This window comes from Cebus imitator, unplaced genomic scaffold (genome assembly GCF_001604975.1).
Source record: "Cebus imitator isolate Cc_AM_T3 unplaced genomic scaffold, Cebus_imitator-1.0 Scaffold110, whole genome shotgun sequence".
In the NCBI taxonomy this organism is placed as follows: Eukaryota; Metazoa; Chordata; class Mammalia; order Primates; family Cebidae; genus Cebus; species Cebus imitator.
In genome coordinates, this window is record NW_016107425.1 from 59,241 (window position 1) to 77,187 (window position 17,947).

General features: G+C 34.8%; 1 protein-coding gene across 2 annotated transcripts in view; it reads left to right on the plus strand.

Annotated features, from left to right (window-relative positions):
* The window catches only part of LOC108310948 (E3 ubiquitin-protein ligase UBR3), a 99,646-nt gene that overhangs the window by 50,271 nt on the left and 31,428 nt on the right, over nt 1–17,947 (plus strand). For both annotated transcript variants that reach the window (XM_017538155.2, XM_017538157.2), the window contains exon 8: nt 8,521–8,624. In XM_017538155.2, coding sequence (XP_017393644.1) covers nt 8,521–8,624 — 104 coding nt within the window. The remainder of the gene's footprint in view (nt 1–8,520; nt 8,625–17,947) is intronic.

The window sequence follows — 17,947 nt, forward strand, 5'->3', positions numbered from 1 at the left end:
TTTTTTTTTTTTTTTTTTTTTTTTTGTCCAGTATTTCCTAGTGATTAGATTCAGGTTATAACCTTTTGGCAGAAATGCCCCAGACAAATGTGTTCCTTTTTAGTGCATTGTATGAGGAGGCACATGCTGTTATTTTGTCTTGTTACTTAATGGTCATAACTCTGATCGTTTGGCCAAGGCAGTATGTGCCAAATTTCTGCACTGTAAAGTGATTATTTTACCCTTTGTAATTACTAAGTATCTTATGAGAAGATACTTTGAGGTTATATATATATCTTGCTACTCTTCATAAAAGCAACATCAAAAACAAAGCTTTGTGTGGATTTTGTGTTTATAGACAGAATTAGCAAGCTATGAATATTTTGCATGTTATGGCTAAGGAAGGAAAGTCACTTTCCTTAATAGTAACTACTAATTTTCTTTTCTAGCTACCATACTTAAGGACAAAGATGGTATACAGAATATTAGAACACACAACTCTCTTAAGTCTAAAAGATGTTCAGCAAACAAAAAGCCTAGTATCGATTAATTAAAAAGCTTAAAGTACAGACAGAGATATTATGCTTTCTGTAATACCGATTACTGGATTTTGTTCTTTTCAAGCCCTGATAATTAGTGGACATTAGGATAGTAGTAAATGCTGCGAACACTTAGAAAGTACTTCATACTAGGCATTTTTGTGCTTTGTATATATAATCTCATTTAATCATCACCAGTAACTCCATGTACTAGGTACTGTTTAATCTGAGTTTTTATGTAGGAGGAACCCAAGTTTTAGAAAAGTTAATTAACATGATCTTTCTTTTTTTGGGGGTGTGGGGGGACAGAGTTTTGCTCTTGTTGCCCAGGCTGGAGTGCAATGGCACCATCTCAGCTCACTGTAACCTCTGCCTCCCAGGTTCAAGTGATTCTCCTGCCTCAGCCTCCCAAGTAGCTGAAATTATAGGCATGCACTACCATGCCCAGCTAATTTTGTATCTTTAGTAGAGATGGGGTTTTTCCATGTTGGTCAGGCTGGTCTCGAACTCCTGACCTTAGGTGATCCTCCCGCCTCAGCTTCCCAAAGTGCTGGGATTATAGGCATGAACCACTGCACCCAGCCTAATTAAAATGATCTTTCGGTGCAGATAGCTGCTGAGGAATAGAGCTGAGAGTTTAATCCAGATCTCTCTGATTCCAGAGCCTAAGTTTTAACTATCATTGTATGCTGCTTTTCATAGTACTAGACCTGAGGAATTTCTAGAAAATTTGATTGATTTTTTCCACCACCCATATTTGCACTCATGTTTATGGTTCATTTATTCATTAAGTTGTAATATAAGAGTTTATTATGTCATCTGTATTTCATATTATATTTTTTAAATTGAAATATCTTTCTAGTTTCTCACTTTAACACTTCCAACATAAAATTCTATATCTAAGGATGTAGGTTTTTAATATATGTTTTTTTCTCTAATCCTATGAAAATCATTTTCTTTATTTCCTTTTAATTTCATTGTGCTAATTTTTTATTTTTAAAAGTGGAAAAATTATTCCTATTAACTCTTCCACCTATTTCCTCTTATGCATAGACTCAATAGTAGCATTGATTTTTATAATCTAGATTAAAAGACTATGTTTAGGCATGCATAAAACTTTTAAGAGATAGATTAGAGAAACAATTATTTTTTAAAGACTTTTTTTAAGAGCAGTTTTAGATTCACAGCAAAATTAAGGGGAAGCTACAGAGAATTCCCATATACTACCCACTATAACAGGTACATAGCCTTCCTGATTATCAATATCCACCCTCGGAGTGGTACATTTGTTACAACTGATGAACCTACATTGACATACCATAATCACCCAAAGTCTGTAAGTTACAGTAGGGTTCACTCTTGCTGTTGAACATTCTGTAGGTTTAGGGAAATGTACAGTGACATGTGGCCACCATTATAGTGTCATACAGAGTAGCTTCACTGTCCTAAAAAAAACCTCTGTGCTATACCTATTTGTCCCTCCCCCTTGTAACCCCTGATCTTTTTACTCTTTCCATAATTTTATGAAATGTCCTATAGTGGGAATCATATAATATGTAGCTTTTCAAATTGGATTCTTTCATTTGCTAATATGTATTTAAATTTCCACAATGTCTTTTCATGGCTTGATAGCTCATTTCTGTATAATAAAAATAAAAATCCATTGTCTGTACCATAATTCATTTATTCATTCACCTACTAAAGGACATTTTGGTTGTTTTGAAGTTTTGGCAATTATGACTAAAGCTGTTCTAAGCATCTGTGTGCAGGTTTTTGCATACATAAGTTTTCAGTTTTTTTTGGTAAATACTAAGCATGATTACTGGATCATGTAGTAATAGCATGTTTAGTTTTGTGAGAAACCACCAAACTGTTTTCCAAAGTATCAGTATCATTTTGCATTCTCACCAGCAATGAATGAGAGTTTTTGTTGCTCCACATCTTTGTCAGCATTTGGTAATATCAGTGTTCTGGATTTTGGCCATTCTAATAGGAATGTAGTGGTATCTCATTGTTTTAATTTGCATTTCTCTGATGACATATGGTCTGGAGCATCTTTTCATATGCTTATTAAGCATCTGTATATCATCTTTGGTGAGGTATCCGTTAATGCTGTGGTACCATTTTTAATTGTTTTTTTTGTATTAGTTTTAATAGTTCTTTGTATTTATATGCGTATTTTATATATCAGTCCTTTATCAGATGTGCCCTTTGCAAATATTTTCTCTAGGACTGTGGTTTGTCTTCTCATTATCTTGACATTACCTTTTGCCAAACAGAAGTTTTTAATTTTAATGAAGGTCAGCTTATCAGTTATTTCTTTCATGAATTATCCCTTTGGTGTTATATCTAAAAAGTCATTGCCATACTCAAGGTTATCTAGGTTTTCTCTTATTTTATCTTCTAAGAGTTTTATTGTTTTGTGTTTTACATTTAGGTCTGTAATCCTTTTTGAGTTAATTTTATGAAGGGCATAAGGTCTTTGTCTAAATTCATTTTTTCTTTTTTTGGCATGCGAGTGTCCAGTTGTAGCACCATTTGTTGAAAAGACTGTTTTCTCCATTGTATTGCCTTTACTCCTTTGTTGAAGTCAGTTGACTGTAATGATGTGAATCTGTTTCTGGGCTCGCCATTCTGTTGCATTGATCTTATTTGTGTGTTTTTTTGTACCGTACTGTCTTGATTATTGTAGCTTTATGGTAAGTCTTGAAGTCAGGTAGTATCAGTAATCTAATTTTGTTGTTCTTCAGTATTGGGTTAGCTATTCCAAGTATTTTGCCTCTCCATGTAAATTTTGAAATCATTTTGTCGATATCTACAAAATAGCTTGCTGGAATTTTGATTGAGATTGTGTTGAATCTATAGATCAAGTAGCAAAGAACTGACATCTTGACAATATTGAGTCTTCCTACTGATGAACAGGGAACATCTCTCTCCATTTATGTAGTCATTTGATTCCATTTATTACAGTTTTGTCATTTTTCATAAATAGACATTTCATATATTTTACTTATACCTAAGTGTTTTATTTTGGGGGGGTGCCAATTTAAATGATACTGTGTGTTTATTTTCAAATTCTACTTGTTCCTTGCCATTATATATGAAAGTGATTGACTTCTATATATTAACCTTGTAACTTGCAGCCTTGTTATAATCACTCACCAATTTCAGGAGTTTTTTTGGTTAGTTCGTTCAGATTTTCTGCGTAGATGACCAAGTAATCTGTAAACAAAGCCAGTTTTATTCTTTTCTCTCAATCTGTAAACTTTTATTTCCTTTTCTTATCTTGCTGCATTAGCTAATACTTCCAGTATGATGTTGAAAAGAAGTAGGGAGTGGGGACATCTTTGCCTAGTTCCTGATCTTAAGTGAAAAGAATTAGGTGTTTTAATATATTAAGCATTTTTAAAAGATAGTTATCACAGTGATCATATTAAACCCTGTAGTTGAAATCTTTGATTCTCTTTTCTGTAGAGGGGTATATCAGTCCATTCATTCATTCCAGTTATAGGCCAGTGATGTGCCAGGAAAGAGCCATTTCTCTCTCTATCCTTGGAATGGCTGTTTTAATCTTATCACCCAATAACTGCCAGGTTTTTTTCTGATTGTTATTGGGGAAAAAAACTTACCAAAAAAAGTATTATCACTTAAACATTTTTTGGCTAATATGATTGATGAAAAATGGGATCTTTAATGGGAATTTATTTGAGTTTTAGCAAAGTTAAGTATTTTTGTATTTATTAGCTATTTGTATACACTCTTTGTGAATGATATATTCAGGACCTCTGTCCATTTCTGTTGGTATCTTATTTTTTAAAATTATATGAATTATTCTTCATGGTATAACATGTTAAATCTTATTTTGTCGTAGTTGTTGAAATTTTTTTCAAAATACGTTTGCCTTCACTTTTTGTAATTCGTTTTCTTCACACATTGAAGTTTTAATTTTTCACATAGCCGGATCAGTCAGATGTTATATTTCTTATTTTTTCCTATTACTTTCATACTAGGAATGCCCATCTCTTCTAAGATCTAATGTTTACTTTTATAACTAGTATTACAATATATAATCCAGTCTTAAGATTTGTAATATTTACCTTTATTTTCACTTTAGAGTTTTCTTATGGAATGATTTTTAAAACTATATAATATACTTGGAATTTATTCTCACCTGTAGTGTTAGGTGAAGATCTAAAATCTGTGTGCAAATAACTAACTAGTTTTTTTTTTTTATAGTGATTTTATATCCTAGTTACTAAAATACTAACTGTTTCTACATTATAGGCCTGATTAGGAGCTTTCTTCTTTGTTCTATTGAGCTAGAAGCCTATTTCTCTGACAATACAATGCTGGTTTATTGTTGAGGTGATTTATTATGTCTAATTATGTGGTTGAGTTAGGTTCCTCTCATTACTCTTCCCCAAACTCTGCCTCCCAGTTTTTCTTTGCTGTTCTCACTTTTTCTCCAGAATTTTTTAGAACATTTCTAAACCCTTCCCCTCACTGGTAATTTTTGTTTGTTTGTTTGTTTGTGATGGAGTCTTGCTCTGTTGCCCAGGCTGGAGTGCAGTAGCATGATTTCAGCTCACTGCAACCTCTACCTCCTGGGTTCAAGCAATTCTCCTGTCTCAGCCACCCAAGTAGCGACTACAGTTATACGCCACCACATCTGGCTAATTTTTGTATTTTTAGTAGAGACGGAGTTTCACCATATTGGGCAGGCTGGTCTCAAACTCCTGACCTCAGGTGATCTACCCACCCTGGCCTCCCTAAGTGCTGGACTTACAGGCATGAGCCACCATGCCCAGCCTCACTTGTAATTTTGATTGTAATTATTTTAAACTCATAAATTAATCTGGGAAAGTAGTTAGCTTTATAATATGCTGTTCCCTCAACTAGAAATATTTCTCATCTTTTTAATTAATTTTTTGTTTTATTGTATGTATATAATAGTTTCAGTTTTGAAGCATTTGCTAATTATGCATTCTTAGTAGTATATAATTCTTGCATACAACAATTTGGACTGATTTTAAGTAATTTTGGAAGGTCACATACAATAATAAGCAAATAAATAATAATAGCATAAAGGAATCCACCTCCAGTTTTGAGAAAGATTGCTTCTATTGTAGAAAGAAATTGTTAGCATATAATGTAAAATGAGAGTCTAGAATTTTGTTAAGCACTTTCAGCTTTTCAGTTGCATATACTACCCCTATTTTATTAAACAATATTTATTTGGGAAAGCTTTTCTTTTCTATACCTAAAAGGTCTGCAGTTTGTTGGTCTTTAGGTTATGATGCAACAAGTTCTCAAACCTTTTTTTTTTTGTGCAGTAAAATGCATCTTTGCATAAGAGTGAAATTGGGCTAGCTTAAAAGGATCCATAAACTTTCTTTTAATTTTAAGTGAGAATCTTTTAAACACATGCTAAATTTAATGTGGCAATTTGATAATCTGAAATTATATACCACCTGTTCATTTTCATCCATCCATTTTTCCATGAATATTTCATTTGTTTATCCAGTTAGTTTTATTAACTGTTTTAATCCAGACATTGGGATATAATGATAAGCAAGATGTCATTCCTGTGGAAGCTTCTTCCAGGCACCAACGACATAGAGGATTAATTAGAGGAACATAAAATTGGAGAAGATTGAATAGTTACAGGCAGTGGCCATAGGGGTCGCAAAGAGGAAGTGGAGTTAAAGTCATTAGAACTTAGTGCCAATTAAATATGGGGTCCATAAGAGAAGATGGCCTTGGGATGTCCTCAAATTCTTAGCTTATTTATTCATTATGCTTTTATTGGGGAACTATTACATTTTAGGCATTATGTTTCAGCCATGGTGTAAATGCAGGAGGATATAAGAAATAAGCTACATCAAGACTTAGATTATAGAGGGGAAAGTATTAGCTTGGTCCATTGCTTTTCATGCCAGAAACAGCAATTACTTTGGCACCAGCCTAATAGAATGGTTGTGACTGGGGTGGGAGTGTGTGTATAGAAAGATGAGGAGTTCACTTTCAGACCTGTTGAGCTGCCTGACTGTTGTATATACAAGTGGAAATAATGGATATTCAGATAAAGAGTTCGAGAGAGTCATGGCATACAGATTTGGGAGTCATCAGTGTATAGCTGGCAGTTGAAATCATGAATTAGAAAGTCTTTCAAAAAGAGTCCTTATGAGAAAAGAAAGGGAGAATTGGAATCTTGAGGAATGATAGTATTTTTGGTTAGTCGAGGAAGATAAACCTGTGAAGAAGACTAAAGTGGAGTAATCAGAGAGAGAGAAGGGAACTTGGGACAGTGTTTCACAAAAGGCAAGACAATTTTCCAGGCAGAATGTTCAACTATACCTAAAGTCAAGTCAAGGTCAGTAAGATAAGGATTTAAAATAGTGACTAAATTTTGTAATTAGGAGATCACTATTGATCATGTGAAACTATTTCTGTGGGGAATTTGAATAACTGAAATGGTGTGACCCCCACACTTTTTTTTTTTTTTAAACCTGAGCCTTGCAGAGAAGCTAGAAAAACTTGAAAGACAATATGAGGATTCATAGCATTAATGAAGGGTTACCCTTGAAGAGGAAAACGAGTATACTAAGGAATGTTTGTAGAAATTGGAGAAATTCAAAGAGCTGTCTTCCTCTGTCAGCTAAAAGTTTCTGAGCAGCAGGGTTTGATTTACTCACCAATGTGTTTAGTGCCTGACCTGTAGTAAGTAATCAGTAAGTATTTGCTGAATGATTGAGCCTAGTAAAAGAGTTGAACAGTTTTGCTAATCCCAAGTCTAAAGTGTAGGTTCAGAATTTAGCCAGTTCTGGAGCTTAGGATTTACTTTTGTTCTCTGTCATTAAAAATTAAACCTGTAGTCAAAAAATGAACCTTCTAAAGGTACTTAAAAATTATTTTAGAATAAGCTCTGTTTTATAATATAGTCTATATTTTTCATAGCACTGCACATCCCTAAGGTTTAGTACTGTGTCCTTTATCGTGTACTTTTTAGAATTTATTTTTTGTAGAGATGGGATCTCACTCTGTTGCCCAGGTGGGTCTCGAACTCCTGGTCTCAAGTGACTCTCCCACCTCAGCCTCCCATGCCTGTTGGGATTACAGGCATGAGACACCACATCTGTCCCTATTATAGTGTATTTTAAGTTCTGCTTTGGTTATTTTCTTTTTGAAACTTTTCAAATGTTAAAGATTTTATTTGAATTGCATTAGTTATAAAGTTGAAATATTTTATTTTATTATTAATTTTGAGACAGGGTCTCACTTTTTTGCCGAGGCTGGAATGTAGCAGCACAATCACAGCCCACTGCAGCCTCAACCTCCTGGGTTCAAGCAATCCTCCCCTCTCAGCTCTCCAAGTAGGCACACACCACCAAGCCCTGCCAAATTTTTATATTTTTTGTAGAGGCAGATTTTCACCATGTTGTGAGTCTGGTCTCAAACTTTTCAGGCGATCTGCTTACCTCAGCCTCACAAAGTACTAGGATTACAGGCATGAGCCACTGTGCCCAGCTGAAACAACATTTTAATAAGAGAAATTAACCATACCTTTTCGACATGAATTGATTTGGAAACTGTACCTATCTTTTTATAATAATGTGAAACTTACTTATTTGTTAGTGCTAAGTTTGTGATAAGTATCCTATAAGCCACTCCATTTTGTAGTATTTAATGTATTTAATGCTTTATTTAATTTCTGTAATCTAAGAGATCAGACTCATAATCAAGTTAATGTATCCTAATTGTTTACTTTAATAACAACATATTTTCTATGTATTTTTTTTCATGTTAGAGTCAGGAGAATATGAGTCTAATAAAATGTAATTTTTTGGCAAAATACGACATCCAGGTTTTTCTTTTTTTTGAAATTTTTTGGTTGTTTATTAAAGTTTTTATTTCTGTTCCATAGATATATATGTGACATATAAAATACATTAGAAATAGAAGATATACAATACTGTCTAAAGTGACTACATTTTCCTTTTAGGCTGGGAAATGAAGAACAACAGCCTGAGGTTCCAATTCTTTATCATGATGTAACATCCCTTTTGCTCATCCAGATCTTAATGATGCCACAACCCTTACGCAAAGGTATGTCTTTTTAATTCAGATTCTTTGATTATATACTATATGTTTTGAATATTGTAGAAATTATAGAGACAAATAGGCTGAGTGTGGTGGCTCACGCTTGTAATCCCAGCACTTTGGGAGGCTTAGGCAGGCGGATTGCTTGAGCCCACGAGCTTGAGACCAGCCTGAGCAATAGTGAGATGCTGTCTCAAAAAGAGAAAGAGAAGTAAATATAGCAATAAGTCTGATGGATATTTTTTGTGCTAATAACAGACAATGTTTTTTCTTTTATTAGTAAATAGTAATCATAGCTAAAAATATGACAGTGAAAAAGTGTTTTTTAAAATTCTTGTGGGTCTGTTCTTTTCAGTGTTTTAGTCACTAAGAGGTAAAGATATGGGGAAAACACTCTGAAAATGGTTTAAAAAATTGAAGTGATGATACAAATAAAAATTTGAAAAATAGAGCAAACTGTCAGCCTTAGTGCCTTTACCCTATCTGTATGCATACATATTTTGGTATAGTAGTAATTGTAGAGTTATTGAAAATATAGTCTCATTTTAAGTTAGCATTAATATAACACTATTATATTAACAACATTAGTATTATATTAGCAACGTTTTAATTATTGCTCCTTGGACTTTGTAGTTTTCACTTGAAGACAGCATTTAAAATATTCTGTCATATAGTTAACATCTTCTGTATTAGAAAACTAGTTTTATTTTGTTTATTAAAAGTTACAGTAGAATGAACATCTATGGGTGTATAAAAGCCTTATTCCTGAGGAAGACATTGTTTGTATAAACTCTAGCTTTATCTTTGATAAATCCTTTTACCTAAGGGTATGAAATAATCATTTAAACATATATATATAGGCAAATTATGATATTTCATGCAAATTATGACATTCTGTAAAAAGTAAAACAATATCATTAATAAGCATAATTATAATAGCACTGAGTTTTGAACTAATAATATTTTTTAATCATGAAATTCACATAAAACTTACTATTGAAGGAATTTAAAAATGTACAGCTGAAGTGTCATTTAGTATTGTTCCAGAACATTTTCTTCAGCCACAAAGGAAACTGTATGCCTATAAACAGTCACTTTCTTATTTTCTCCTTCTTCTTTAAATAACATATTTAAATATTTTGAAGAACCCCTGGAAACCACTAATCTGATTTCTGTCTTCATGGATTTACCTATACTGGATATTTCATATTAATGAAATTATACATTATATTGCATTTTGTGTCTAGCTTCTTTCACTTAGCATGTTTTCAAAGTTTATCCATGTTATAGCATGTATTAGTACTTCATTTATCTTGATGGCTTAGTAATATTCCATTGTATGAATGTACAACATTTTGTTCATTCATCAGTTGATGGGCATTTGGGTTATTACCACCTTTTGGCTATTGTGAATAGTGCTGCCATGAACATTCATATATGTTTGAGGCCAGGCATGGTGGATCACTTGAGGCCAAGAGCTCACAACCAGCCTGTCTCTGCTAAAAATACAAAAATTAGCCCGGGATGGTGGCACACACCTGTAATTCCAGCTACTTGGGAGGCAAAGGCGTGAGAACCTCTTGAACCCGGGTGGTGGAGGTTGCAGTGAGCTGAGATCGCACTACTGCACTCCAGCCTGGGTGACAGAGTGAGACTGTCTCAAAAAAAAAAAAAAAAAAAAATTTTTTTTAACACGTTTTTTTCTTTTTTGGGGGATGTATAGCTAGAAGTGGAATTGCTGGATCATATGGTAATTCTGTTTAACTTCTCAAGGTAATTACATATTTAACTGCAAAACTTTAGATATTTTTGAATGTTACTTTTTTTTTTTTTTTTTTGAGACGGAGTTTCGCTCTTGTTACCCAGGCTGGAGTGCAATGGCGCGATCTCGGCTCACCGCAACCTCCGCCTCCTGGGTTCAAGCAATTCTCCTGCCTCAGCCTCCTGAGTAGCTGGGACTACAGGCACGCGCCACCATGCCCAGCTAATTTTTTGTATTTTTAGTAGAGACGGGGTTTCACCATGTTGACCAGGATGGTCTCGATCTCTTGACCTCGTGATCCACCCGCCTCGGCCTCCCAAAGTGCTGGGATTACAGGCTTGAGCCACCGCGCCCGGCCTGAATGTTACATTTTTGGGGGTTAGGCTGTGTCCACTAATTTAATCATTTGTGTTTATAGAGCTTAAAAACTAAACCTGTTAAATAGTCTCATGAAAATTAATCTCTTTGTAAAATTAATTTCAAATCCTTTAGGCCTTTTGTGTCACTTTGGTTAGTTTTTCTTAGTCCAGGGAAACAGTTGCCTTGGATCATGCTGGTTTACTCCTGATTGTACTCTTCTAATCATATTAGTAGCATTACATTTTGAAATGTTTTTAAAATTACTTTGTTTTATTATGTCTTCAAAATACTTAAATATGTTATTTAAATATACCTTTTACTTATAAGCTTAGTTATTACATAAACCTGAAAAGCTAAAAGAGAAGGAAACTTGGCATAGAGAAGGAATTTTGTTTCTATAATCAATATTTAATCTAAGGAGAAAAATATTTTAGTTAAGAGTAAAGGACCTGTTGTGTCAGTGTCTGAAAGCTATAGGTGGTGCGTCATCCTTCTTGTCAGAAGTCACTGTTGGCACTGGCTTTCAGCAGAAGGCAAAGTTCATGTTGAAAGAGGATACAATACACGAATTAACCAAACCTAGTAAATTTAATTCAGTAGAAGCAGAGTCAAGAAACTGTATTCTAAAGTGAGTAAAGAAAACTGATGTGCTTAATAATGGCTAAATAAATAGAATAAATTTAAGATATCACCAATGTAAAAATGTATAATATTGTAAATAATCATGCCTTAAAGTAATATCATTAAAGAAGAGTTTCTTGGTGAGCAAATTTATTAAGCAAATTTCATAAATTCATTGCCTAATTCAGTTCAAGAAATACTTAATAAGTACCTACTGTGTGCCAGGTTGCTATGCTTCTTTGCCAAGTGCTGGAGACATAAAGATGACTAAAACATGGACTTTGCCCTTGGGAAACCAAATAACTAGGTATTTAGCAGTCACTACATTTACCTGTAGTTAGAATTGCTTTTAAAACTTGTGCATTATATGATTTCTTAAAATTTTACAATAATTTAAGATAGGATTATCTTGAGATTGGATTATACTGCTGTCACACACATTATATAATATTTTGCTAGCTGTCATTGTGGTGATGAATTCCTCTTAGAATTTAGGGTCAGACAAAAAAAATGCCATTCCTTATTATTATTTTTTAGTCTTTCACACTTTGAGAACTGGATAGAGGCCTTTAATTGCTAGGAAGTTCAGAGCTTAATTATGTTAATTTTCCACAGACAGGTTTTTTTTGAGGGGAGGTAGAGGGTTGACTAGGGGAGATAGAGTTGTTAATATGAATTTTTCTTCTCCACTCCCTTTTGATGTAAGAGTTAATAGTTGGTGGTCCTTTTTGTGACAGTGTTTTTATTATAAGCTGTTTTTATTATAAAAATGTGTATTTGTATAACTGTTTAAGTTATTGGTTGTTATTAGAAGAGGAAAGAAGAAGAAGGAAAATTGTACTGTTTAGACTTACTAGAAGGTTAAATGCTTCCTATAGTTTTATCTGAAAAATATGTGGGTGCAGAAACCAGCCTACATACCTCTTAAATTTTTTAATGCTTAGCATTGTTACCAGGTTAAAAGACCTTTCTATGCCACTTACCTCATCAGAATCTCAAATTAAATATATTAAAAACAAGTTTTTTCCCTTGATCTCTTATGTTCTTGGATCTTATCTTTCATAATACCCATCACAACCCTCGCCTCTAAAGACTAAACTCAGACGTAACTTCTGATACATCACTGTTTTCAGGTATTTGTATTTAGCTCTTTATGTACAAGAGGAAAGATTTATAACTTAGGATCAGATTTGGCTATATGTAATAGAAAAGAAACCAAAATAACACAGTAGCTTAAATGAGATACTGCTTGTTTTTTTTTTTTTTTTTTTTTCACGTAGAAAGAAGTGTGAAAGTAGGCAGGCCAGATGCTCCTACTTCACAGCACCAGATTCTTTATGGTATGGCTCTCATCTCCCTGTGCTGTGGTAGCTGCCAGAGTTCCAGTCATCACAGTCTAGTTTAAGGCAGCAGGATGAGAGTTAAGAAAGGAATTTCACATTCTTTTTTGAGAAGCCCTCTTAGAAGATTCACAGAAAATTTACAATTATTATCTCTCAGGCTAAAATAGTTTCTTCTTTTTGAACCTCCAGGATTTAAGACATAAAATCATCATCCTTTTTAGGAAGTGTGTTAGTTTGTTTTCATGCTACTGATAAAGACATACCTGAGACTGGGCAATTTACAAAAGAAAGAATTAGTGGACTCACAGTTCCATGTGACTGGGAGGTCTCACAATCATGGCAGAAGGCAAAAGGCATGCCTCACATGGTGGCAGACAAGAGAATGATAGCCAAGTGAAAAGGGCTTGCCCTCATAAAACCATCAGATCTCATGACTTATTCACTACCACAAGAGCAGTGTGGGGGAGCCGCCCCCATGATTCATTTATCTCCGCTGGGTCCCTCCCACAACATGAGGGAATTATGGAAACTACAATTCAAGATGAGATTTGGGTGAGGAGACAACCAAACCATATCAGGGAGGGTCAGTTACCCAGGTTTGGATCGTGTTACTGTTTTTGAGGAGCTTCACAAATATGTTCTTAACCATGCTTTGTAGGATACAGACTCCAAGATTCTATAGAGCATCTGGGACCAGTGATTATAGAATATCTCTGCTTCCAAGATTTCCATAAGCAGGGCCCACAAAAGAGAGCTTTAATGCTGCTTATTATTTTCCATTGACTTTAAGAAAGAAAATATCTCCAAGTTTTGCTTTGTTTTAAACCAAGGGCTTTAAAATAAATAAATTAATTAATTAATTAAACTATTTATTTACAAGCATACATTACATTAAACAGCAGAGTTTAATGAACCACCCCCTGCACCCTCCCCCACCCCAATCAACTCATGGCCAGTCTTGTATTATTTATATCCTCACTTATTCCTTCCTCCCTCCCACCTGTGGTTATTTTGAAGCAAATTCCAGATTGCATATCATTTTATCTATAAAGTCTTCCGTATGTATCTCTAAATGATAAGGATTCTTTCAATGAACATAAACATAATGTGAACACAGTTAAAAATGAATAATTATGCCTAAATATCTGTAAATATCCCATCAGTCCATCAGTGTTCATAGTTGCTTCTTGTAAATGATTTTTTTTTTTGAGACAGAATCTTGCTCTGTTGCCCAAGCTGGAGTGCAGTGTTGCGATATCTTGGCTCACTGCAACCTTCGCTTCCTGGGTTCCAGCGATTCTCCTGCCTCAGCCTCCTGAGTAGCTCAGATTACAGGTGCCCGCCACCACACCTGGCTAATTTTTGTGTTTTTAGTAGAGACTGGATTTCACCATGTTGGCCAGGCTGGTCTTGAACGCCTGACCTCATGATCCACTTGCCTCGTCCTCCCAAAGTTTTGAGATTACAGGGATGAGCCACTGTGCCAGGCCTGTAAATGATTTTTTTTATAGTTGGTTTATTTGACTTAGGATCCAAAAAAGATCCATACATTGGACATTTCTTTTAAGTCTGTGGGTTGCTTCCTTCCTCCTACCTCCTTGCATTTTATTTGTTGAAGAACATGGGTCTTTTTTCCTTTAGAACTTCCTGTAGTCTCTGTTTTGCTAGTTGTACTCCAACAATATCATTTAAATAACATGTTCTTCTGTCCCTGTGTGTCTTGCAAACTGGCAGATACATTTAGATGGAATTAGTTTCTTTTTTCTTTTTGCAAAAATACTTCATGAATAATGTTAAATACTTTTATCAGCAGATATAATTTCCAGTTGTTTCTCTTTATGTGACAGTAGAAGCTATTGATTATTCTCTAGATTTATTCCTTATTTCATTTGTTAAGTGGAATTCTTAAAACTAAAATTTTTTCCTATTTGTTTTTCCTTTTTGTTTACACATTGGTAAAGTTGATATAGGAAAGGCAGGTTAAATGCTTGATTTTATTTACCAGTTCAGAAAAATGACCTTTTTTTTAGCATTCTCCAAAGATGATTGCTTTTTTTTTTTTTAGTATTATGAATTCTTGGATTTTAATATATTTAGTGTCTTTGAATCCCATAGTAAAGTAATAACTATTTAAACACTTTAGGTTGGCTTGTACCCTATTGATATAACCCCAACAATCTTTGATAGCTTCTTCAGACCAAGGCTTTATTTTTTTTAATTTTGAGGGGATAGGGTCTTGTTCTGTTACCCAGTCTGGAGTACAGTAGCACAGTCATAACTCATTGCAGCCTTGATATTCTGGCCTCAAGCAGTCCTTCTGCCTCAGACGCCTGTGTAGTTGAGACCACAGGTGCACACCACCATATTTGACTAATTTTATTTTTTGTAGAGATGGGGGTGGTGCTCACTTTGTTGCCCAGGCTGATTTCAAACTCAAGGCTCAAGGAATCCACCTGCATTGGCCTCCAGAAGTTCTGGAATTACAGGCATGAGCCACTGTGCCAGCCTAAGACCAAGGCTTTTTAAAATGTGGTTCCAGAGTTTGTTAATAGGCTTCAAGAAATCCACAAATCTCCTAAAATGGTGAAGAAAAAATATTGTATGTATATGTGCATTTTTTTCTGAGTAGTTTCATAGCTTTTAACAGATTTTCAAAAGGATTTTGACTTCTAAAATTTAGTTACTTATGTATTATCCTAGGGACTCCTGGCCATAGGCAAATATAATTTGTAGGATCAGTAGATTACAGTGGGATGAGAAATGAGAAGGAAGCGAGAGAATTGAGACATTGAACAGAGAGATATTCCAGGAGAGAATGGAGGAAGAGAACAGAAGTCATACATGATGTATGTCCCGCGTACCCCCTTTCCCTTTCTATGGTTTTAGTTACCAGTGGTCAACTTTGGTCCAAAAGAGTAAATGGAAAATTCCAGAAATAAACAATTTATACATTTTAAGTTGCGTGCCATTCTAAGTACTACAATGAAATCTTGTGCTGCCTTGTCCCTTTCTCTCTGGGAAGTGAAATCATCTCTTTGTTTAGTATATCCACAATGTAGATGCTACCCGCCCATTAGTCATTTAGTAGCCATCTGGACTATCAGAACAGCTGTTGTGGTATCACAGTGCTTATGTTCAAGCAACTCTTATTTTACTTAATAATGGCCCCAAAGCACGAGACTAGTGATGGTGGTGAGAAATAAAAATAAAATCTTAAGCTCCCCAACTGAATAGAAACCCATCTTGGCCAAGGAAACCCCAGAGCACCCTTAAAAACTGAGTTCCCAGCCATGAGAATGGGAGGTCATTCACACCTCAGTGTGCCCCTCCCTTATTAACCTTCAATCTGAGTTATTTTCTAAGGTATAAGCAGAAACCAACTCTAGAAAACAAGAAACAAAGGGCTCATTCTTTAATCACATTTAGCCAGTCATCTGGGGTTACAGCCGAACTCCCCCTCTCCCTCTTTGGAGCATCACAATACATCCCTACCCCAAAACTGACCAGCATCTCTGGACTGGTTTTGGCCAACTCATGAAGGAAGTTCAGTGAGGGTTTTTAATGTCTTCTTCTAATTCACCTTCTAATGTCAGAGGGCCAAAACCTCCACCCTGGGATCTTGCTATTGCCGCCATTTTTTGAACACACAACCCATGAAGAGGCATGAAGCTAAATTGCGTATGTGCCTGTTTCTCCTCTCATAAATACTCGTGACTCTTCCTATAGCTTATCGAATATGTTCACTGAGCCACCCTGTTCAGCATAAATTCCTGACCTCCCTCAAAGGACTTGCTCTTGGCTTATGCTAGAGGCTGTGATTCCCACCTTGCTGATGATTAGCCTGCGGGATGCAACCTTTTTTGAGAAATAAAGCTCTCCTTTCCAAACTTGTAAACCTTGTGATTCTTCTGTTGACACTGGCAATTTGGATATGCCAAAGAGAAACTAAAGTTCTTTCTTTTAAGTGAAAGGTGAAAGTTCCCAACTTAATAAGAAAAGGAAAAAAATTGTATACTGAGGTAACTAAGATCTTTGGTAAGAATGAGTCTTCTATCCGTGAAATTATGAAGAAGGAAAAAAAATTTGCACTAGTTTCACAATCACACCTTAAATAGCAAAAGTTATGGCCATAGTACAGTAAGATATTTTGAGAGAAAGATCACATTTTCATAATTTTTATTATATTATTATAGTTCTATTTTATTATTATTGTTAATGTCTTATTGTGCCTAATTTATAAATTAAACTTTATCATAGGTATGTATGTACAGTTGACCCTTGAACAACACAGAAGCTAAGGGTGTGGTCCCCCTTTACTTCTCCAGTTCTTACCCCCCTCCACCGTGCTGTTAAATATCCGCACGTAATTTTTGACTTCCCAAAAACTTTACTAATAGCCTGTTGTTGACCAGAAGAAGCCTTACCAATAGCACAGTCAATTAACACATAATTTTTGTGTTGTATGTATTATGTACTTTATTCTCACGATAAAGTAAGCTACAGAAAAGAAAACATTAAGAAAATCATAAGAAAGAGAAAATATATTTACTATTCATTAAGTGGCAGTGGCTCATCCTAGAAGTATTCGTCTTTGTCATCTTTATGTTGAATAGGCTGAGGAAGAAGAAGAAGAGGAAGGGTTGGTCTTGTTGTCTCAAGGGTGGCAGAAGTGGAAGAAAATCCTTGTATGAGTAGACCTGCACAGTTCAAACCCATCTTGTTACATAGTACTGCAGATATAGGGTTCAGAACTATCCGCAATTGCAGACATCCTCTGGGGTCTTGGAGTGTATCTCCTGAGGATAAGGGGGGTTTACTATTACAAAGGGGTTATTTTTTGTTTTTAAGATAGGAGAATTATGAGCATGTTTAAATGTTTGCCATTTCTCCATTCTTTTCTTAATAACTCATGATGGTACTTTACCTTATATTGCCCTTTCCTAGGAGCCTTTCTATTGGTTCTTCTCATTTCCATAATAACTTGTCTGTGGTTCTGTTTTGATACTTGTCTGACTTGTCTGATTTTCTTTAATATCTCCCTCTCCAGACTGTCAGTTCCTCCAAGACTAGCACCATCTTATGTGTATCCCTAATGCCTACCTGGTATATCATATGTTCAATAAATGCTTTAGGGATGCAGTGGGTGTGTTAAAAATACAGTAGTGTTATTTTCTGGTAAATTGCTTATTTTGTTTTAAAATTCAAGAAATCTATTACTTTCATTTGAATCTTTAACACATATT